The sequence below is a fragment of the Cryptotermes secundus genome, unplaced genomic scaffold, assembly GCF_002891405.2.
Source record: "Cryptotermes secundus unplaced genomic scaffold, Csec_1.0 scaffold238, whole genome shotgun sequence".
NCBI classification, from domain to species: Eukaryota; Metazoa; Arthropoda; class Insecta; order Blattodea; family Kalotermitidae; genus Cryptotermes; species Cryptotermes secundus.
Window position 1 is genome coordinate 1,662,298 of NW_019728500.1, and position 24,682 is coordinate 1,686,979.

Sequence of the window (24,682 nt, forward strand, 5' to 3'; positions counted from 1 at the left end):
GAACCCTTCGTAACCACTGCTGTGAGAACCTCAAATCTAACATGGCTGAAAGCGGCTTACTGTTAAGTCTTCGAGAAATTTAGTCATGTGCAAAGATAAATAAAAAGGTAAAGGTATCACTGTGACAAGCCGTGGAGTCCCATAGGTTTGTAAGACGTCGAGGCGCCCACATTTTCTAGACAATCGGCTCACGTATGGCGGTGAGGTTGGCAGCCTTACGCACCGGCCGCCCTTTATCCCCAAGAAGATTCCTGGTACTCATTTCTGTCAGAGGCTGAGTCGACCCCAGGGCCTTAGTGCGACTGGAAGGATTAGGTAAACTGGAAAAGCCACCGACCTCAACGGGAATCGAATCTGCGCCCTTCCGGTTTGTAGCATAGTGCCTCAACCAACTACGCTACCGCGTGCCCCCAATGTAGTATTGTAAGTTGCGAAGTTAGTTGGCTGAGTGAGTGTCTGAAAACGGCCGGCGAACCTGTTTCCACAGCGTCTGTTCATTCCTGACGTGGGTACGTTCCCGTCGCTTCGTGCGTTTGCTGAGTCACGCCTCTTCCTTGGGCTTACCCAAGATGAATCATAGCACACCAGCCGAGCGCGTACCTTAGCGTTTGGAAGGTGCTTCGGACAGAATTCTGAAGAGATGTTTCTTCTAGGATGTAACGCCGTGTAATCCGCTGAAAGTCAACAAATGTTTCGGAGGAACATGTCTCATAGTTAGTCGCTGACTTCCCACCGCGGCGGCCTGGGTTCGAGCCCGGATCAAGTCTTGTGGGATTTGTGGTAAAGTGGCACTGGGGCAGGTTTCCTCCTTCATTCCACCAATTGCTCCACAATCACCATCATCTGTCATCTGTGGCGGGTACAATAGCCCAAACAGTGGCCGCAGTACCAAGTGTATTCAGCCTCACTCCATGAGAAAAAAAAAATTCGCTTCGGTCTTCAGGGTCGAATAATAGGCCAAGCAAGGGACCAGCGTGAAATTAGATGGCAGCCACTCGATTTCACTCTGGTTTCTTGCTTGGCGTATTTTTCAATCTTGAAGTTGGAGGCGACATGTTCCTCCTAAACGTCGGCTCTGCTTATCACCTGCTTTCACACTGGTTTTTGTTTGATATATTCTTCAATGCTGAAGATGGAGGCCACATGTTCCTCCAAAACGTCGGTTGAATTTAAACAGACTACGCGGCGTTATATCGCAGAGGATTGAACTCTTAATAACCACCGCTGTGAAAACCTCATATCCTATACAGGATTGGTTGATTGATTCCTAAGGTAAGGTTAAAGCTGTCCCTCTGCTTAACTAATGAAGCACTCCACCATGAAGAAAAATGGGGGAGTGGATGTATAGACCTTGGTTTTCTTGACCTCGGCACTAGTTGGAGTTGAGTGGTCAGCTTTACTCCCCGGCCGCTTTACCCCCGGGAAAGACTCCTTGATACCCAGACATGGAGAAATAAAAATTCTTGCACTTAACGGAACTCCAAACCCTCGGTCGTCCAGCCCGTAGCCAGTCGCTATACCGACTGAGCTATCGGGCTATATAAAGACACTGCTCATCCGCAGAGGTTATAGAGCACTGAATGAGATGAGAAGACGATTATGAACACCGAGAAGCTGTTGATTTCGGAATGACGCGATTTTGTTAGTCGTTAGAATAGTTACGCTACCCTTGCGTCAAAGTTTCGGAACAAGGGACGAATTCCGAAACGCAACCCTATTATTTATGAAGGTATCTGATATAGGTGTATAACACTTTTTTTCTTCCTTGACACTACAGCCCCAGTGGGCCTAGGCCTACCTCCATGAACTTCTCCGTTCACTTCGTTTTTTTTTTCTGCATCTTACACATTCGGTAGGACTCCTTGGGCGGGTTATCAGCTCGTCGCAAGGCCTCTACCTGTACACAAACACAGAAAAACGCACACACACAAACTAAACATTCATGCCCTGAGTGGGATTCGAACCCACGATCCCGGTTTCCAAGCGAGCGAAGACAGTACATGCCTTAGACCGCTCGGCTACTGTGACCGGCGTATAACACTTATATTCACCGAAATTCTAGGCTCTTCCGAAAGAATACAGCCTTTCGGAAATTGGATCTTCTTTCGTCCTGAGGTGAAATTATGACGAGACACACAGTCACTCCTCATTTCATTTGCAGATGAAACAAACGCACTTTCCGAAACGTTAAATTTTACAGTATATTAGTCGTGTAGAAAGTGTAGAAACGCGTTAATGCAAAGCATGGACCAGTCCGGATTGGCAGGATATTTGAAGGATTAAATGAACAGTTGTTATTTATCCATATGCTTATTTAACGACGCTGTTAGTAGCTCAGGCTGTATGGCGCTGAATGGAAGGATAATTACTGAATAATGAATGGGAACATACACAGTGGGAATCTCTCGGTGCCTAATTTGACATACCGTCTTAGGAGGAACTGAGGAAAACTACAACCATCCTCATGCTAGTCGGTATACCGGCCAAGATTCGAACGAGGCATCTCTCGAATACAAGTCAGTAGCACTATGAGTAGAGCCAGCTCGCTGGGCATATCTTAAACGAAATCGGAAATTATTTTAGAGGAAATTTATGTAATGGGGCAAAAGTAAGTTGAGTTGAATGTGGGTTGCGTGAAAATAAAGTCCCTGGGCTCAGTTAACAAGTGCCATGCCATGAAGACATATGAGGAAATGGAGATACAGCTCCACACTTCTTTACCTTGACACTAGTTGGAGATGAGCGGTCAGCTTCACGCCCCGGCCGCTTTACCTCCGGGTAAACCGCTCCCTGTAGCTGTTGGATAGGAGGCTGGGTGGACCCCAGAGCCGATCTGGACTTTAAGGAGAAGAGAAATATCTCTTGACCCTATCGCGAATCTAACCCCGATTCCTTGGTCGTCTAGCCCGTAGCCTGGTTGCTCTACCGACTGAGCTATCCTGACTCCCATGTGGATTTCGTGGCTAGGTAACAGAGTGTTACTGTAGCACGTAACTTGGGGTACGTGGTAGCGTAGTTGGTTGAGGCACTGTGCTATAGCCAGAAGGTTGCAGGTTCGATTCCCGGTGAGGTAATTGGATTTTTTTCTGTTTACCTAACCCTTCTAGCTACGCTTTTTCTCTGGGTCGACTCAGCCTCTAACGAAATGACTACCAGGAATCTTCCTGGGGGTAAAGAGCGTAAGGCTGACGATCTCACCACCATCCGGGAGCCTGTCTAGAAAATGTGGGAGCCTCGACGCCTCACAACCCTATGGGCCTTCACGGTCTGTTACAGGCATAGCTTTACTTTATACTGTAGCATGTAATTTGTGCCTGGAAGGTAGCTCGAGGGACTACGTTCCTACGAATCGTTGGACTTGTACCAAACTACACGGCATCACATTCAAATAGATAATATCTACCGCTATGCAGCATAACCTTACGCGCGTTCATTTCAAGCTTCTTGTGGCAAAGGCACTTAGTGACGCTGGGTCTCCAAGCCAAGCGGATGACGAGATGCCCTAAATAAGTGCATTACCGCATGTTTTATTTTTGGGCTTTCTAAAACATACGTAGGTCAGCAGCCTGACAGTTTCAATGTTTGTTCCCCGAGATGGGTAAACAACCCTCCAATCTTGTGCGAGATAGAGAGGTGGGGGTGGAGGGTTCAAATCTTTCTGCAGTTAGGCTCCTCCTCCTCAAATATACCCTTCCCTTATGGACTTTGAACCTTGTTTCTAAGTGGTTAAAAGTCTTGAGGAGGGAGGAGGGTGGCTTGTGGTGTAGTTTGCATGTTTATATATTGCACCCCCGTGCTAGATCAGTTACAGTTCCGCGCTCTTAGCCTGAACGTCTTTTTCGGGGTAGTGTCCATAAGATCCTGTACACTTCAGCGAATTTTGTGCGTACCAGATCGCCTGTTGTAGACCTGAGAAAAACCAGGAGTTGAAAGTCTGTGAATATGGATTGTAAAAAAGGTAAGCATATGCAAAATTTATTAATTATTTTTGGTATTTTGGTGTCTTCAGATTATGCAGAAATTTATGTATAAGGCTGCAGTCACTGAAAGACAAAGAGTTAAATTTCCGCCCATTTTGAGTTTCTTACGGCGTTGACTGTGAAGAATACTGCATGAGGGGTGACTCCATATTGTGACGTGATTGACTGTAAACGGGGTTTGCATCGCTAATTCGGATATATTGGGCACTTAACACCCGTAACTACAAAAAATTACTACAGTCTCTCTGAGATACACGCTCCAAAGATTATTGTAACTATAGCACACATATAGTATTCTGAGTGTTCGCTAGTCGTTGCTTGGTAACGGCTTCAAACAGCGGACATTCCTCTTTCTCTGGGTTCCCGAACTCTCCCCGGTATCAGCTACCAGCGCTCTCACTTAAAAATCAGAGTTACTTTACTACTGGTGGTTTACCGTCAGTCAGTTCGTCTTGGTGTCAAGGCCCTTGAGACCTGTAACCAGAGATATTCTTTAACTGAACTCTTGCGCTTGTAGTCTTTATCTCTAACCAGAAGATGGTGAAGTCAAAGTCACATTGAGACTCACGGTCAGTCAGTCACTCAGTCAGTCTTGTTGTCGAGCCCCCACACCTGAGGACGGAAACAGATCCAGTTTTCGAAACGTTGTGTTTTCTAGTTTCTAGAATACCGGATGATGGACAGTTCAAAACCCCAATAATTCTGGGGAATTGTGTAGCGTTGCATCATGCTGTTTAGGACCAGTGAAGATATACTGTCCGTGTACAGTGACGCAGACCGTATCTGTGGTCTAGTGGACAGAACTCCTGCGTACAAATCCAGAGGTATTGGGTTCGATTCCCGGCGCTACCAGACTTTCTGAGAAGTAGTGGGTCTGGAACGGGGTCCACTTAGCCACGTGAGGATAATTGAGGAGCTATTTCAAGGAAATAGCGGCTCCGGTCTAGAAAACTGAGATTAACGGCCATGGGGATCCGTTGTGCTGACCACGCGATACCCTCAATCCGCTAAAGTTGGCACTAACTTCGCCGACAAGAGGGGGTCGCTCGGTCGGTATAATTCGCTTGCGGACTACAGGCCTCGGAGTTTTTTTGTGCAGTGACGCAATCTGTGTTGTTACCAGTGCAAATGTAAAATACTCTCCCTCGATATTAATACGTAGCGCAAGCCCACAGTTACAGTAAGATATGAATGCTCTCACTAGTGATTGGTTATACGTTGTGAGACTTAACATAGTACATTTGCCGCGCCATAGCTCAAGCGGTTAGTCGCTGGCTTCCCACCGCGGCGGCCCGGGTTCGATCCTCGGCCTGGTCAAGTGGGATTTGTGGTGGACAAAGTGGCGCTGGGGCAGGTTTTCTCCGAGTACTTCGGTTTCCCCTGCCAATCTTCATTCCACCAATTGCTCCTCAATCACCCTCGCCTATCATCTGGGGCTGGTACAATAGGCCAGAAGTGGCCGCAGTACAAGGGACTTAGTGCTACCCCACTAGCAATAAAAAGAAATAACATAGTACATTTGCATGCAGAGGGACAGCCAATTTTAATTTACGATATGATCAGAGCCGCTGTATTAACCTGCTCGGGCGTAAAACATTTCATTACTCCACTCAGGGGCCGATTTACGAGACGTCCAGCCACTGCACATTTTTGTGTAATTCTAACCTGAGTGAATGAAATTCCGCGTGTTCTTACGGCTTGATAGCGCCAGTAGGCAATCCTGCTCCGTGGTAACGTTCCGTTACGCTGAGTTAAAAGTTGGCCCGCTGACCATGAGTATTGGAAGACCATTTATTGTGCAGTAAGACAGTTCTGCTGGAGTGGGATGCATGTAGGTTTATCTAAGTGCACGTCACATGCAGAAACGCAGGTGCAAGCTGTCTATTCGTGGCTGTTTATTTCCCTGTTTTGGAGATTTGTTCACAGAACGTATGTTTAGCATAGACCGCTGATGCTCTTACTACTACTACTACTACTACTACTACTACTACTACTAGGAGCTGGGATAGCGTAGTCGGTATTCAACGGGCTCGATAACCGAGGGGTCCCCTGGGGTAAAGCGGCTGGTGCTTGAAGCTGACCACACCTCCAGCTAGTGCTGAGGTCAAGAAAATGTGGATCTATACACTCACTCCCCCATACGCCTTCAAAGAGTAGTGCTTAATTCGTTAAGTACAGGGTCAACTTTACCTTACTTTTACCTTATTATTATTATTATTATTATTGTTGTTGTTATTAGAGGGGGTGAGTTTCCCCATGCACTTAGACCAGTTGTTGGTCCATNTGGGATAGCGTAGTCGGTATTCAACGGGCTCGATAACCGAGGGGTCCCCTGGGGTAAAGCGGCTGGTGCTTGAAGCTGACCACACCTCCAGCTAGTGCTGAGGTCAAGAAAATGTGGATCTATACACTCACTCCCCCATACGCCTTCAAAGAGTAGTGCTTAATTCGTTAAGTACAGGGTCAACTTTACCTTACTTTTACCTTATTATTATTATTATTATTATTGTTGTTGTTATTAGAGGGGGTGAGTTTCCCCATGCACTTAGACCAGTTGTTGGTCCATTGTGCGTCCCCCTTTAATTTCTACTGTCGCCATACCTTACCGGTACTGGTGCGTGCTATCAGCCCCGTTCAGCCAACGAGGTCGGCCCTCGGTACCTGATATTTCCCCCATCTACCAGAGGCATTGGAAACTACTTGGGCGGGAAATGTGTTGCCTAATTTTGCTCAGAGGTCTCGTAAAGACATGAGGATCTTTTACGTGCCGTAAATCTACGACACGGGACCCACGGCTTAAAGTCCCTCTCGGAGGACTTGTTCCCTGAATTTTTCCGCCCTTAAAAATTCCACGACCTCCGCCGGGTTCGAACCCGCGTACCTTGAGTCATGAGGTACTACTACTGTTAGAACTAAGGTAAACTTGTCCCAGTGCTTAACTACAGTAAACCCTCGTTAATCCGGGTTAATAGGGGACAAGTCATCCGGATTAATGAAGCAGAAGCTAACATAAAAGGCAAAAAAATAACAAATGAATAGTGAATTTAATGATCTAAGTAGTGCTGATGAAAATAAATAAAAGACATCTCTGTAGAGCCTTTATTTAAAAACTCTGAAAAGACAATACTTTTACATTTATTCACCGATAGAAGCCTCAGAAGTTGCGCTTGTTTTTGAACGTAATGATGCAGGTTTGAAGAAACTGTCCCAAGTTTTGTCTGAACGGACAAGTGACTCACCTAGCTTCCTAAATGTGATGTGTCTTTTAAACTATGTACTCAAATGTGAAGAGAATTGGTCATATTTCCATCCGGTTTAGCGATGGTTTGCTGTAATTAAGCTCTACGCCATGAAGATGTATGGGGGCAGTGAATGTATAGATCCATGTGTTCTTGAACTCTGAATAGTTTTTTTTAAGAAAGAAGGCGGGGTTTACTATTTTTTTTGCATCTCTCTTTAGCCTATTTGTTTCTTCTCTCGTTAGTTTCCTTTCCTTCTTCGCAAGAAGGGCAGGCGACCTTATTTATGTGAACAGGTGTAAGGAAGATAGAACTAGACCTGAGGTTTTCATGGCGGTTGTAACGTTATGCATTTCTGAGAAATTCCGACGTTTCAGAGGAATACATATCGCCTCTATTGCCTGGCTCATCTCTCCGACCACAAAGATTGGAGTGATGTTTCTCCCAGAAGTCGGGCTTTCTCGGAACTACACAGCCTTGCCTCACAGAAGACTATTCTTCGGGTTGGTCCTATCGGGAGGCACTGCGGGTAGCGGAGTAACAGGGCGTCGAAGGAGGCAACGGACGATAAAATGTATAGATAAATATGGTAGGAATGACAATGAAGGAAGATTAATATTTTTGAAGTGAGAGTGGGAGTTGGCGAAAGTTAGTTCTTTCAGGTCTCTTCCTCATCCTCTTTTAGAACTAATGAGATTGTTGTATTCTGGGAAAATGAAATTGCTTTAAACTGGGGATGTTGGAACTTCACGACAATATTAATGGCGGTATCAGCTAATTGCCTGAGAGTTGAGAAACTCCTCTGGAAAGAGATGCCATCTGATGTCTGTTTCAGGAACGACAATAGCAACATTAAAGATAACTAATACACCTAAGAGGAAATTTTAATTTGATTACAAGTACAGAAACAGGACAATCCAACATGGATCACAAGTTCCAGCCAGGTTCCTTACTTAATTCTGTAGCGCATAACCTTCTAGAACCAACTGAAATGTTGTCAGGACGTAACGTCTAGATTGGTTCTAGGATCGACACAGCTCTATACGCAACAGATGTCTATTCCTCCCCTCCAAGAAAACAGGATCCACATTAGCACTGAACAGCCGTACACGGCGCCCACTCAAAGTCTGCAACCTTATGTGGTTCTGCTACTGCTTTGTTACAAGCAGACAGTGACTGCCACTGTTCCATTGCCTAGCGCTTACTTTAGCATTGGGAGTGACAGCCACACACACATTGGTGCTTTCTGTGAGGTACGAACTAGGTATTGAAATCTGGCCACAGAGCATTCAAGAGCCATCCGGAGATATGGTTTCTTGCCCCCCCCCCGCCCAATGTTGTCCTCTTCTCTTCTGTTCTGTTCTGTTCTGTTCTCTTCTGTTCTCTGTTCTCTTCTCTTCTCTTCCTCTCAAAAGCGGTGATCTGAATGCTCCCAGAGCCGTCAGATAGCAAAATTTGGTAACGAGTCACTTGGGACTCAAAAACAAGAATCACTGTGCTGGCGAGGACCAATAGAAATTTAGCAGTCAGTCGGTCAGTAGCTCTATGGTTGTATCCTCGGGATAGGTAGATCTCCACAAGGATAATACCTGAGAAGACAGGGAGATCCCCTGAGGTTCACACTCCTCAAATATTTAAAAACAAGTACAAAGCTAAATATACAAGTGCCCCAGCTGGTTTCTTGCATGGCTTGAACAGGTCCGGTCGGTGTGACGGGCGATCCGACGGCGACGATCTGTAGTTTGTTTTACGACGCCGTAAAGCGTCAAATGGTAGGATTATTAATTAATAATGAATTGGTAAGGATGTGGAAGGAATTGGTCATGGTGTGGTTGAGGTACTATCGGGCAGTTATGTGGAGGGACTAAGGAAAATAAAGAAACCATCAGTGAGGATAGTAGTGCGTGCATTTTCTTCTTCCTAGAAACCCTTCGTGCCGATCATTTTTACGTGGCCGGGACCGAACATTCGAGTTCCCAGGAACAGCCTTGCCCCAAGCCGCCTGAGTGAATTATTGACATTATCGCCCAGTGTGGGTATAAAAGCACGTGGTTGTCAGGTCCTCACGAACTGCGCGCGCATGTAGGTGCAGTAATGTTTCGTGTTCAGATAAGCAAGTGACTGGCTAATCACTTCGTTTTCTTACGAGCGTTGCGTGAGTCACGCCGAGGTTACCTACAGAGTGTTTCAAATTCAGTATTCCTGTCCGTTAGCATAAAAGAGCACAAGGTTGTATTTTTTCCCCCCAGTTTTCTTCTTTTCAATCGGGCTGAGATCTGCTGTTTGATCGAATGGCGCGAACGAGTGATCGGCACGCAGGAAGTGCGCGGTAGCGTTGTTGGTTGAGGCATTATGCTACAAGCCGGAAGGTTGCGGGTTCGAGTCCCGATGAAGCGGATTTTTTTTCCAGCTTATCTAATCCTTCCAGCCACACTATGGCCCTGGGGACGACTCAGCCTCTAAAAGAAATGAGTACCAGGAATCTTCCTGGGGGTAAAAAGCGGCCGGCGCGTAAGGCTGATAACCATACCGCCATCTGTGAGGTGATTGTCTAGAAAATGTGGAAGCCTCAACCTCTCACAACCCTATGGGCCTCCACGGCCTGTTACAGGGATAAAATAAACATATTACGAGATGTCAGCACTTGAGTGTGTTCTCTTGTCTGCGCAGTCTATCGGCGACAACCGGATAGTGCACATCTTACTTCATATTCGATGATTTCTTTAAGATAGTTGACGAGTTTTCATAGCTCGTAACCAGATATTGACCTGCATTCTTTCTCATTCTAATTATTTGTGTGTTTAGTATGTTGTCTGTGTAGCGGCCTCCGTAGTCTAGAGGTAACGTTCCCACCTCATGACTCGTAGTACGCGGGTTCAAATACCCGGAGGAGGTCGTCGAATTTTTAAGGGCGGAAAAATTCAGGGAACAAGTCCTCCGGGAGGGACTTTAAGCCGTGGGTCCCGTGTCGTAGCTTTACGGCACGTAAAAGAACCTCATACCTCCAAAGGAGGTCACTGAGCCAAAATTGCGGACGTTTGCCGCCCAACAGCAGTCACTAATACCTCCGGTAGATGGGGGAAGCATTATAGATACTTCTCAGCCAGTAGAGCCGGTCTCGCTGGCTGGGCGGGACTGATGGTAAGCACCAATACCGAAAGGATATAGAGACTGGTAGAAATCATAGAGGGAAGCACAATGGACCACTATAGGTCTAAGTGCATGGGGAAACCCACCCTCTCTAATAACTAACTAACTAACTAACTATGTTGTCTGTGTTGTTCTAATTCAAAGAGTTTGGTGAAGTCGCGGTTGTATTGAAGCTAACTTAGGGTTTAACTGGAACTCACGCACACCACATCATGGCGTTTGCTGGTTCACTTTTCAGTGTAGCCGTTGGCCTACAGTTGAACGGCAAGATGATTATCTATATGAACCTTGGTCTCTTTATCTTTATATCAGGATACCCTGAAGAAGGTTCCTCAGAAACGTTGGGGGCGTTCTACCAAACTCCGCAGCATAACATTCCAGAAGACAGTAATCTGTATTAACATGTTCTTTCCAATTAATATTTCTTTTCGTTGAGCCATATTCTCAATTTTAAGCAGATCTGTTGTTTTTCATTTGGTATCGCGTCTTGTAAACTTTCTGATAGCATACCGTGCGATAGCTCGGGTTGTTACTTGCTGGCTTCCCACCACTGCGACCCGAGTTCGATGCCAGGTAAGGTCATATGGGACTTAAAGTGGCACTGAGGAGAGTTTTCTCCGAGTGCTTCGGGCTCCCCTATAGTCTGTCGTCACACAAACTTGATTCCATAAGCATAAACTTAACAAAACTGTTGTGTGTAGTTTTATACGAATTTTGTTCTTGATTCCAACCTGATGACGGTCAGTTAGTGGTCGAAACATGTAGTGCGACTGAATGTGATTTGTGGAATAAATTTTGTATAACGGTTTATTGTGATCATTTGTATCGATACTAAAATTTTAGCACCCGGTTTTGTCAACTGTCAGAGCCATTTCTGTTTCCCCCAAGTAGTAACTAACGTCAATTGTTAATCACATTTCTTAGGTCTGCCTTCCCTAAAGTTACTACTTTTCCCTTTTCCGAAATCGAATGTGGAGATTCGAATGTTACTGGTTTATTTTCCTTTCGTTACAGTTCTTGTAACATTTCGTCCTCTTCCTTTCACCAACCTTTGACTGAGAGGTAAGACGATTGTTAATAGATTTATTGTCAACAGAGTCAGATATATAATGGTCCTTGTTGTATAACTTGTAACACTGGGACTTCCTGGGGCACAGAAGGTTGTTGTGTTCGGTCTTGACGACTGGTAGAACATCGCAATGTGTTACAGCGTTTGTTTGGAAATAAACGACTTTGTGATCGTAAGGAAATTCCCTCGATTCTGTTATTGTAATAATAATTCACTTAGATTCTGTATTTATTTACGTGCTTAGTCAACTGTCCAGTGGCCAGTTACAAAATAAAGACGAAGAGAAGATAAAAACAAACAGAAGGCAGAACTAGGCAGCAAGTTTCGTCCTGACAGTGGTAATTCCGTTAGTGCAATCATGTCAGCCATTACGCGGCGAGAAAAAACAAACATGGACACCACTAGCTCGTGGTTATGTCTGATTCTGATGTTAGGAACATTGTGTTAACATTAGTTTGCTACTAAGACAATTTTCCTAATATTAAAAAACTGTTAATTATAGCATACACTTCAGGAACAATAAGTGAGTCCCCGTCCTTAATTAATTAAGCACCACTCAAACGTATGGAGCAGTGGAGGTATAGTTCCACCTCTCTTGATCTCGGCATTAGATGGAGGTCAGTGATCAGTTTCTTGCCCCGCCCACTTTAACCCCGCCGAAAGAGTCCACGGTACCAATTGCATAGAAGGCTGGGTGGGCCCCAGAGCAGACTTGGCCGCTGTGGGGAAGAGAAAATCTCTTCCCTCTGCCGGGATTCGAAACCCCGACCGTCCAGCCCGTAGCCCGTCTCTATACCGACTGAGCTATCCCGGCTCCATTTTTTCTTCGTCTTTCGTTGTTCGCGTTTCTTTTCTTTTGCTGCCCCTTGTCATTCTTGATGTCTTTATTTATATATTTTGAGTTACTTGTCTGTCACTCACTCACTCATGGAGCTGAGCCTTTCTTGAGAGGTCGCCAATTCTGCAGCTACTCAAGAATTTCCCAGCATTTTATGGAACCCGAAGGTTCATTGCCGTGTTCACAAGAGCCCTCCACTGGTCCCCATCCTGAACCAGATCAATCCAATCCATAGCATCCCATTCTATCTCTCTAAGATCCATTTTAATATTGTCAACCCACCTACGCCTTGGTCTTCCCAGTGATATCTTTCCTTCTGGCTTTCCTACCAATATCCTATACGTATTCTTCTTCTCCCCCATTCGTGCTACATGCCCTGCCCACCTCATTCTCCTCGACTTGATCATTCTAATTATACTTGGAGAAGAGTACAAGTTATGAAGCTCCTCGTTATGCAGTGTTCTCCAACCTCCTGTCACTTCATCTCTCTTTGGTCCGAATATTGTCCTCAACACCCAGATCTCAAACACCCTCAGTCTCTGTTCCTCCCTTAATGTCAGAGACCAGTTTCTTGTCTGTATTGCCTTTATTTCGTATATCTTACCCTTTGTTTAGCAGAAGGAGCTGCGGTGACCCTGAATCCATTTTCTTCGTCTGGGCCCAGAGCAGCGTCACAATCGGGTATGGTTCAGTTTTATATTCCTGCCCCTTGCTTCTAGGCCGCACAGTGTAGCATATTTCATTGCCAGCAAACTTACTCATCAAGTTGACGAGGTAACTGAATATCACACGCCTCTGTCGCATGTATGTACAAGGTTAAACATACATTATTTGTTACTAATATATCGGTTTCTTAAGAAAATATGAGGGTCAAGATAGGCTGAACGTTATCTGTCTTAAAGGACATTTTCTCTACTTGTTCCTGGTCTCTACTTTTAATTCTGAAGGCCAGGGAGCCTCATAACTACACTTTCTTTTCGTTAATGTCATATTTTTACAAAATGTGATAAAGTCCATCAACTCTATGAACTTGACTACGTCATACCAATTTTGGGCAACCTTACGAAGAAATAAATCCTGTTGAAGTATATTTGACTTTCTCGCCGGCGTGTGGATACTGGAAACTTTGCAAATAGAAGGTAGTAACTTCCTAATTATGACGTAACGGTCTGCGTTACTAGCTGATGACGACAGAAATTCGTTCCTATAGTAGATGGAGTATAGTAGACATCTCCCGCGGTCCCGTCAAGCAGTTGGCAGTACCAGTACCAAGTATGGAAACGCATTTACCGCGCTTATGTTTCGAGTTGCCCGTTCTGAACCAGGTGCGTCGTGGATGTAGCGGAGTCCAGTGACTACAGTAAACCCTCGATAATCCGGTTACAGTTAGTCGGGATGTCGGATAATCCACATTGAAATATGAAAAATTCTGTTCACACTTGCGCACAAAACATTTAGGAAGGCAGATGAGTCACTTGTATATTCAGACAAAATTTGTCGGTTTCTTGAAACCTGCTTTATTACGTTAAAAATCAAGAAAAACTTTTGAGTCTTGTATCTATGAACAAATGTATTTTCTTTGTATAGTTTTTAAATAAAGGCTCTAAAAAAGGTAAAGCTATCCCTGTAACAGGCCATGGAGACCCATAAGGTTGTGAGACGTCCCACATTATCTAAACAATCGGCTCACAGATGGCGGCGAGGTTGTCAACCTTATACGCCGGCCACCCTTTATCCCCAGGAAGATTCCTGGTACTCATTTCTTTTAGAGGCTGAGTCGACCCCAGGGTCATAGTACGGCTGAAAGGATTAGGTATTGAAAAAAATCCACCTCATCGAGACTCTACCCCGCTGCCTTCCGCCTTGTAGCATATTGCCTCAACCAACTGGGCTGCCCCGTACCACAGTGATATGTTTGTTTATTTTCGCCATCAGTGAGCCGATTGTCTAGAAAATGTGGGAACCTCGACGTCTCACAACCCTATGGGCCTCCATGGCCTGTTACAGGGATAGCTTTACTTTTATACACACACACACACACACAGACTGTTGCTCCGTACTCACGTGTCATCCGGGGAGCGTGTGGTGGCCGGCGTACCAAGTGGGCCCAGTCTGACCCCACCCAAGGAATTATAAAAGAACTGGGTTCGATGGTGGCTCGCGTTGTGCGTGCGTGTAACATTAGAAAGGTGAAATTCCTGCATAACACTCACAAACACTTATTTTATGTAATAAGTCAATACTGTTTCAATCTGATGTTGCTCATGCTGTTCTCCATGGACGCCGGCGGAGAGGGGGAAAGCCAACCATCTGCCCCTCCCCCTCCCCCAAATTTCTTTTGAAGAAATTATCTTCAGATTTTCAAAGCGTCTGCCGCTATAGTACTTTTAGTTATGTCGTAATTTCCTCCTTCGAAATCCTTACCTGTTCACTATTCATGAATGTAATTCGCTCCTCTTTCGGTGCTGTAATCTTTGTAGTTTAAATAGCGTTGTTAAATAACCAAAGAATTGGTTGTGTACGATTTTTTTATTTTGAAAAATAAATGTATATGCAAAAAGGCCTAGGCAATGCCCGTCCGGCCCACAGTAGCACGTTCTTATAAACGTCTCATTGTATTATAGCGGTCACCCCGCGATTTCTGAATATATCTCTTAACTGTAAGGGCGACGGCACAGTAAGGAAAGTGGCAACCGCAACGCAACCGCAATTTCCGAGAACTGTTATCAGTCTGAGTTGAGCTCATGTTACTGAATGTAGCAGCGCAAATTGAGGAAACGGCAACGCAGAGCGTACTGTTAATATTTTATACATTTACGTCTTTTCATTTAATAAATTTAGGCGTTCTGTTTATGAAGTAACAGACGCCTTGCACAAATCTTTCTTCCTCTAGCCATAAGAGCTCTGTAACTGACTCCGGTGTACGTACAGTTCACTTTCCTCCGTTTTGCAGGCCGTCGCCACATTCGCGTTCTGCTGCGGGTACGAGAGCTTGAACCTCAGTTGTAGGTAGTGACATCTGAAAAGTTGAAATGACAGTCAGTGAGTAGATTGTTAAGTCAGTAGCGATTTCTCTGGCGTCCTATTTTGTTACGAAAGGAAGTTACTCTCTCAACAGCGAATCTTTATGTAAATGTCTCATGTGAGCTGGCTTTCTCGTGAACTTCCTGTGAGTTCCTAGTTGAGTGTGCGTGTGGAATTATAATTTGCTGCCTGTAGTGTAGTACAACTTTCGCACTTTTTATATATATGTTTTGAAGTCTTGTAAAGCAGCTTTTCTCAAACTGTGGTTCTGGTACCCCTAGAAGCACCAAATCTGCTTGTCAGGGGTATAAATTTGAAGACTTCAACCGTGAAGATCGGTGAACTTTATTACTCCGAAACATTTTAACCATCTCCCAGACCATGGCGTGACATGCCAGAAGATCACAGTCTTAACTGGTACTTTTTGTTTTACAAGTACACAGGATATCAGTTCATTATGACCAGCTAACCGCAAATGTTACCGCTGTTTTTTCTGAATTCTTACATGCACATAGACTACGTTTTAGTTTGTTTTATTTTATCATTCCTCTTGAAATAATAGATAATTCGCACACACTTCAACCGTGAAGATGGAAGTAGCATTTTCTTCCGAAACTTCAGTATCCACCCAAAGAAGCTGTGTCACAACACACAAGACCACAATTGTAGCAATCACCGCCGTCAGAACCTCAGAAATTAGAGCAGTAGACAAGAAATTCACATGGAAGCAACATGCCTGTAGCCCTAATAGAAATTCCATCATTCCTGTATCGAAAAGGAATTTTTCGGTGTCAATGAAAGTACAGTATGTACATAGATTTGAGGTTCTCACGGCTGTGACTATGCAGTATGACGCCGTGTAGTCTGTTAGAAGTTTACCAACGATTCAGAGGAGCGTGCCTCCATCTTCAGGTTGGTTGCACTCTTTACCCTTCGACACTGAAGATGAAAGCAGTGCTTACCACTGAAACATCGGTAAAATGCCACCGTGCACAGCGTCACAACACGGAAGATAGTATTCTTATGATAAAGGCATCTCCACTTTCAGGATTCCGTCAGTGAGCTAGCTTTCCTTTTGGTTAAATAATATTTACTTTGAAGGTGGCATGCAGAAGTATGTGATGACATGTAATAGAGCCACGCACTTACAGAACTGAAGGCTTTCACTTTCTGCTTATAGTTTTTCATTGTGTTTACTTAAAATGCCATTAAGTAATGTTTAAGTAGCGTATTTTACAGAGTTGAAAGTATTTTCTTGAATTTTTTTCGCGTATCTTTACGTTACTTGCAGGCCTAATTACGTGTATTTTCAGTTTTGTTTGCCGTCCACCATGCAACAATATCAAGATATAAAATTCGTCGCTGCGCTGCATGTTTCAGCCTACTCGACACGGTATTTCAGGGGAAGTACCGTGTGCATGTCCGCCATGATAGCGTCCACACTGCGCGCTAGACAGACAACAGGCGTACCAACAATTGACAGTATGTGTGGCACACAAGGAGCAACTACATTGACTTCACATAAAAACATTACAAATGCGAAGAAACGAACCGTAGTAGCCCGGAAGGGACAGCGGCTCCCCCCGAATTTTCAAAGCGCCTGATGATGGCCGTGTAGTGCTGTGACGCATTGTTGCATGGTGGACGCTAAACGAAACTGAAAATAAATTATAATAACAGCTGCAAGAGCACGCTAAGATACAACTTTATAAAGAAAAGTTTGTGTTTGTCTGTTTCATTCTTTATACATTGCCACACAGTTTCACCTGTTTCAACCAAACTTGGCATGATGGTAGAAAATCCTTGTGGGGATGTTTTAGACACTTCAAAAAAAAATACTTCTTTTTGGCTGATGTTCGAGAACCATTCTTCCTATAGCATATTGAGGTTCGTATAGAGAGCAAGGAAGGAAAACTCCTCCGTTTCCCAATATTTCTGTTTGTTATCCTTTGCGCTGTCTTCTGAGGTATAACGCCAAGTAGTCCTTTGAAAGTCAACCGACGTTTCGGAGGGACATGTGGCCTCCATCTTCATTGTCGACTCTGAAGATGGAGACATGTTCCTCCGAAACGTCCGTTTAATTTCAACGGACTACATGACGTTATATCCCAGACGTTAGAACTCTTTGTAACCACCGACGCGAGGACCTCAAATCCTACTTATTAGGTTTCAGTTATTCAAAAATATACGTCAATTTTTAAGGATTCGCAAAAGGCGAGAATTTAAATTGTAATGGATTAGTTGATTCCTCACAATTCTGCTTATATTAACATCATTAGGATCAAAATTATAATATCCCAATGTATTACACTTCCTAATTTACGTGTCCTTATACTCAGGCGAGGCCGGGCAAATTAGTTAATGTATGCTAATTCGTAAATAACTTGACGAAGTAACACACAAATAGTGTTATTCTTTTGACTTACCTTATTTTCGCCATTATTCCAGTTTCATACTGAGATTAAATAACTTTTTGTTGTTAATATGACTTTTAATATAATCTGTCTATATATAGCAATTTTAAATAAAAATGGAACCCCTGACTACGCCGAGATGGCGCAGTCGGTATAGCGACTGGCTACGGGCTGGACGGCAGAGGGGTCGGAGTTCGAGTCCCGGAAGGGTCAGGAATTTTCTCTTCTCCATGTCGTTCAGGCTGATTTTGGGGCCCACCCAACGTCCTATCCAATGGATACCGAGGGCTCTTTCCCCGGGGGTAAAGCGGCTGGGGCGTGAAGCTGATCATTCACCTCCAGCTAGTGCCGAGATCAAGAATACGTGGATCTATACATCCACTCCCCCAAACTGTTTCATGGCGTTCAATTAGTTGAGCACAGGGACAGCTTTACCCCGGTTCCTCGGCCGTCTAACCGCAACGGCGTCGCTGTACCGTCTCCGAGTACTTAGGGAAACACGCGGAAACAGAATTGTCTGTAGTGTGATCAGAGATGCTTATGCTTAAGAAATGAACATGTAGCCTAGTGAGATGCACAGAATTACAAAGGACATGCTTGTATAGGTCCGTGCAGCTTCAAACTCACGCTTCTTTTCGATAGATTAAATTTTTGCGCACCAAGCTTTGATCTTGCGCTGAGTGTTCGAGCACTGGCTGTTGGTCTGTTAGCGTCTCGCATTTCTAGTGCAAGAGATAGCAGCATCCCGCCCCTTGACATAGATTCAGTATCGTTTGATCTTAATATCCCTATATACATTCCTTCTTATCGTGTGTCTATTTCTGTTGCAGGTGAGTTGAAATCTATGTCTCTGCCACGAGCATTTGTTGAAGAGAAACGCTCTAACAGAGGTAAGGATATATTAAAGTACATTTATCGTTTTTCTGTATGAAACTGGTAAGTATATATACCATTCCGTTAGAGGTGTACAAACATATCGATTATTTTTATAGAAAGTGTCCCGCGTGCATTAATGTTCCTTACGTGCCTTACCTGTACTCAGAGTATTCAGTATAATTAGTAAAACCATATAACGTAGAAATAATTGTGATGTGCAAACTTCTGACATGGGCTCCTCCCGACCATGTTGGCTCAACCGGTAACGCTTCTCGTTTTTATTCCGGAGATGCATGATTCGAATCTAGTCCGGTACGCCATCTGTCCTAACTGAGGGTTTTCGTGGATTTCCTCAGTCCTTCCACATCTATACTCAGTAATCTTTCTAACATTCGAGGCTATATAGTCAGCTGTTGACAGCGTCAAATAAAGCATAAGAAATGTGGTTTCTTCATATGTGGAGAGTGTTAATGTTTGTGAGAGCCCCCCTGCAGGGAGGGGAGGTACCCCGTTCTCTATCAACATTTGTTTCGGATTCTGGGTATGAAGTGAGCACGTAGATTTGGGTTCCATCTGAAGAAGATGTCATGTCTCCTGTTAACTGATGTGATTTTACGTATAGCAAAGTAAGGTAAAGTTGTTCCTGTGCTTAACTAACTAAGCACTACGTCGTGAAGGCGTATGGGGGAATGGATGTATAGATCCACGTTTTCTTTACCTCGGCACTAGTTGGAGGTGAGTGCTCAGCTTCATGCCCCAGCCGCTTTACCCCAGAGAAAGAGCCACCGGTACCCATTGGATATGACGCTTGGGTGGAGAAGAGAAAATTCGTGACCCTACCGGGACTGGAACTCCGACCCCTCAGTCGTCCAGCCCGTAGCCAGTCGCTATACCGACTGAGCTATTGTTACTTATTCACTACATAAATGAGTTTGTGTTGGTGCGTCGAAGTAATACTGGTTGTTATGTATCTAGATAAAAACTTTCCTATCGAGGTCATGCAATTTTGGTTTTAATCCTCGCACGTAAATACAAATAAAATGAGGTCTTGACATGCAGGACAGAAAGTTTTCCCTAGTTTGGGCGATGTTTTGTCGCACTGTAGCGAGGGAAATAAAAAGTCCTGAGAAGTAGCGTGTAGTAACGTAATTTCCTCTCTTGTTCTCATTCTTGTTGACAGATGGCCTTGACGACTCTTGTTGGACGCGAGAAACTGTAACTTCTGCAATTCGTGTATTTATTACAGTAACGCTTTGTTGCATGTTGGATTGCGCTGCGTACCGACTAGCCTATTGGCTTTCTCACGAGAAGTTTCAATTCTTTAACCGTTATTTACGAAGTAAAATAGAACGTGTTGTCTAAAGGTGAGCATTTCCCCGTCTGTCTTTGACATGAATATCAGCGCCAAAACATTTGGACAGATTTTTAGCATGTTTTCTTTGTTTTGGAAAAATAAAAGTAGATATGATATCTCCATGCTGTCTGTATGTCTGGGAATCCCCCTATCAAATTTGAATGTCTTAACCACTTATTATTAAACTTGGTATTTACATCACGGCACTTGAGCCCATCTCAACGGCGTACTTCATAAATCCCTCCCACCACTCTGTGTCTGTATGTGTTGCTAGGCAACGCTTCAGTAAAAACGTTCCCGCGGCAGCAAAGAGTTGTTAGAAGCGTTATCTTCTATGAGGTCCATGTCGTATGAAATAAAAGTAAGTGACTGAATAGTAGGCCGCGCCATAGCTCAAGCGGTTAGTCGCTGGCTTCCCACCTCGGCGATTACAGCCATAAAATGGACGTCTTTTTTATTTATATCGTGAAAATGTTAATCAGATTTTGGTGAAATTCGATATGACAGACGGATGCGTGACTTCGGTAAAGACTTGTCTCTGGACATGGCAGCGGTTTTTCTGCTGATGTGTGCTAGCTCTGAATCATACAGGTGGGCTGGTATGTGTTGCTGCGTAGAGCAGACGTTTTTATATTGCGTGTGGTATATTTGCCATTAAGACGTATAGGAAAATGAAGGTGGAGATCCACATACTCTTGACCTCGAAATTAGTGAGTGGTCAGCTTCACGCCCCATCCACTCTACCCCGGGGACAGATCCGCATTACCCATTGTGGGCTGAGTGAGCCTCAGAACCGGTCTGGGGAAAAATTTTGCCCTTTCCGAGACTCGAACTCCGGCCCCTCGGCCGTCGAGCCCGTAGCCAGTCGCTATACCAACTACGCTATCCTAGAAGCTTAGCGACTATTGTTCTTAACAGCTAGGCAACAGGAAAACCAAACAGTAGGTTCATATTAAATAAACCGCGAAGACATTGTGACAAGATTGGTTTCAGTTGGCTGTGAGTTTTTTACTTCGTTGCTGTGACGAATGTTCGCACCACATATTTCATTTAGTGAGTGGTAATTTGGCTTCTTATCTTGTGACACGGATGTGAGTTGGCCTGGCCTTGCATTCTATATGGACCTTGTTCTGAGGTCGCCAAGACCCCAACGTGTTCAGATATCCCCCAACTCTCTGCAGCATGTTAGCGGGCAGTAGGTTTAAGCAGGCTACCTCCACGTTCTCCACGTCGTCAAGACCGGCTCTAGGGCCCACCCACTGTTTCTCCCGGGAGTATAACGGCCGGGGCGTGAAGCTCACCCCTCACCTCCATCTAGTGCCAAGGTTAAAAATGGATAAAGCTATACTTTCACTCCCCATACGTCCTCATGGCGTAGGTATGTGTGAAGGTGTCCCAGTTAAGTACAGGGACACTTTTACCTTTTCCTTACCACCACCTCCCCCCCCCCCATTCATGAGGTCATTAACCCGACAGACCTGTCATCTTACCCCGCGGAAGTCACTGTATATTTTGTTTCCTGACGCTACTGGTTCCTAAAATAGGTCATAATCACTTCATTCCACTTTTACCAATGACGTTTCCTTCGCGGTAAAGTAGGACGCCTTGATGAAGGGCCTCATCATTAATTGGAGGGAATTGGTCAACGTTAGGCTTTGAACGTTTTATCCCTCAGTACTGGTTGTGTTAGAGCAGTGGTTCAAAACCTTTGTCAGACCGCGGCCCGGTGGCCCGGCGGTTGAGAAACACTGTGTTGGAGCATGAGTGGGCCACAGGGCGATGTGAACGTCGTGGCAGAGAGAAAGATCCCTGTTGGGAATTGAACCTCAGCTGTATATCACGTAGTAAACTTATATAAAGCAAGGAAACAATTTAAACAGAAAAGCCGAGATAGCTCAGTCGGTATAGCTGAGGGCTGTACGATCGGGGTTTGAGTCCCGATGGAAACAAGAGATTTCCATACCGGCTCTGGGGCCTACCATACCTGGCTAAAGCGGCCTGGTTGTGAAGCTGAGCTGAGTGCCGAGGAGAAGAATGCTGGAGCCATACCTCCGCACCCTCATACGCCTTCATGGCATGGTACTTAACTAGGCACACGGTGAACGTTACCTCCACCAATTTAAACAGTTGATACACAGTCGTAAAATAAGTAAATAATCGAAAGCTCAGGTTCTGTACATGAATGTTCTGAACTGAAATGAACATTTCATGGGTTTGTCGTGTTCATAACCGTTTCAGTAGGACGTGAACACATAAATTTCCACTTTCACCTCCCCCTCCTCAAAGAAATCCGTTCAGATGACTGCAGTAAGTTTTGTGATAGGCTTGATGAGTCCTGTCTCCTGGGATATTACTTTTCAACTCTGAACATCGAGGGGAGTTCCCCTGACTACGGCGCAATAACCCGGACTATAGAGCTCAGTGTAGCCTCTGATGTATGGGTGTGAAACTTGGTCTCTCACATTAAGGGAGGAACATAGACTGAGGGTGTTGAGGAGAATATTTGGACCGAAGAGATGAAGTGACAGGAGATTGGAGAAAACTGCATAATGAGGAGCTTCATAACTTGTACTCTTCTCCAAGTGTAATCAGAATGAGCAAATCAAGGAGGAGGAGGTGAGCAGGGAATGTAGCACGAATGGGGGGATGAAGAGGAATGCATATAGAATGTCGGTGGGAAAGCCAGAAGGAAAGAGACCACTGGGAAGACCAAGGCGTAGGTGGGTGGACAATATTAAAATGTATCTTAGAGAGATGGAATGGTATAGATTGGATAGATCTGGCTCGGGATAGGGACCAGTGAATGGCTCTTTTGAACACAGTAATGAACCTTCGGGTCCCATAAAATGCTGGGAAATTCTTGAGTAGCTGCAGATTTGGTTTCTCCTCAAGAAGGGCTCAGCTCCATAAGTAAGTGAGTAGCCTCTGATGAGGTCACCTCAAATCCAACACAGAAAAGCGTTGATTGTTATACAGATAATTTTATATTTAATATCTGACTAGTCTTATGCTCCGAGATGTATATCTCTTAATGTTACTCCCCAACGAACGTGATTTATTGTATATTTTTTTTCTTTTGACGGAAATGATGAAATGTGAAGGTTGGCAGGTCGGTAGACGAAAGGGCTAAAAAATGGCTGAAAGTTGCCTGTTACCAAGGCCTGCTTCTAACAGCAGTGCGTGTTGGAACAACAGCGCCATAGGTGGCCATGGTATTGTGTCGCTCTTATTGTTTTCTAAGGTCCTATAAAGTGGATTTATAAAAAGTTTTATAAAATTGATTTTTTTTTTTTTGCGTGTAAACTCGTTCTGTCCGTTTAGATGTGAGTGCAAACGATAGAATTGATGACTTGTACCGGTCAGTAAATGACACCTGCTGAGAAGAAAAAGCTGCCAAGAACAGGGAAGTATGAGCTAACCAATGAGGACTAATTGGGAGCGAACCATTGTCCAAATGAGTGAAAGTCCTAATTATAGGACTGCTACTGAAAATATGTTCAGGGAAGTTATCAAATGGACTTCGCGTATCATTTTAGGGAATACAACTTTATTTTGAAGCTTAGATTGCATGAAGAAAGAAATAAGAAAATCCGCAAGCGAAGAGACCATGAGAACCGGTACAAGCTGTTCTCACGGTTTCTTCGCTTGCGGATTTTCTTATTTTTCCTTCTACCCTGAAGATGGAGGCGATACGTTCCTCCGAAACGTCGGTTAACACCACATCTGCACGGTGCCACATCCCAGAAGACTGCTTTCTTCATAGTCACCGCCGTGAAAACCTCAAATCTTACGAGGTAGGTTACGTNGATTGCATGTTATAAAATAAATTTGCTTGCCATTAAAAGTACAAATATAAGTTTTGACGTCAGTCTTAAAAGCATTCCAGGTAGTCTATATACTCAGTATTATTGTGACCGTGTTCAAAAAATATTTTCTTTCGGTTTGTGTTCCTCTTCTGTACTGTCTTTTAGTGCATCTTGCTGATGGCGACAGTGTGAGCATTGAGGTCCTAACGCCCGCAAAAAAAAAAAAAAAATTGTATGTAATATCGCGAATTCTTAATTAGTGAAGTTTCGCTATGTATTGAAATAAAATGAGCGTGAAGAGGCACAGAGAATCTGTTTTACGATTGTAACATGTTTACGTTAACGTAATTTATAAGCATAGGACGAGTTCAAAAATCGCTTTTGTGTTTCATGCCTGATACCTTTATTCATACGTGTTTCAGAATAACAGGACATTTGTTCGCAGCGAGACTAATTAGAACTTATAATTATATCGGGTCAAATATAGCAGGTAATTTTCGTTCTGAAACATCCTGCTTCATTAGAATTGAGCAAACATTGTAACATGGCTGTAAACGAGAGTCTAAGTACAGTGGGGTGCAAATTTCAGAATGCAGAGAAATTTGCAGTTACAGAAAGTATTTTGCTGATGGTACAATAAAGTACTTCTCGCATAATGACACCTACCGAAGGACATCTTAATAAACTGTGCACTGCAACAAAGTAGTCAATCCATTTCACAGAACATCACTGAACTTCTGACCTCTCTAGCTCGACACCGCAGAATGATTTTTGAGAAGCTAATAGTCGCACACCATGGGGGAGAGAGGAAATGCATGTAGGATATTGGTGGGAAAGCCAGAAGGAAAGAGACAACTGGGGAGACCAAGGCGTAGGTGGGTGGACAGTATTAAAATAGATCTTAGAGAGATGTGATGGTATGGATTGGATAG

At 44.2% G+C, this 24,682-nt stretch overlaps 1 protein-coding gene across 11 annotated transcripts in view; it reads left to right on the forward strand.

The window, feature by feature from the left end:
- Nucleotides 1-24,682, forward strand: part of LOC111865176 (probable Ras GTPase-activating protein) — a 569,826-nt gene that overhangs the window by 430,515 nt on the left and 114,629 nt on the right. For 7 of the 11 annotated variants that reach the window (XM_033751719.1, XM_033751717.1, XM_033751718.1 and 4 more), the window contains one exon: nucleotides 18,545-18,604. The exons of the other annotated variants lie outside the window; for them this stretch is intronic. In XM_033751719.1, the coding sequence (XP_033607610.1) occupies nucleotides 18,545-18,604 (60 nt within the window). The remainder of the gene's footprint in view (nucleotides 1-18,544; nucleotides 18,605-24,682) is intronic. 11 annotated transcript variants of the gene reach the window in all.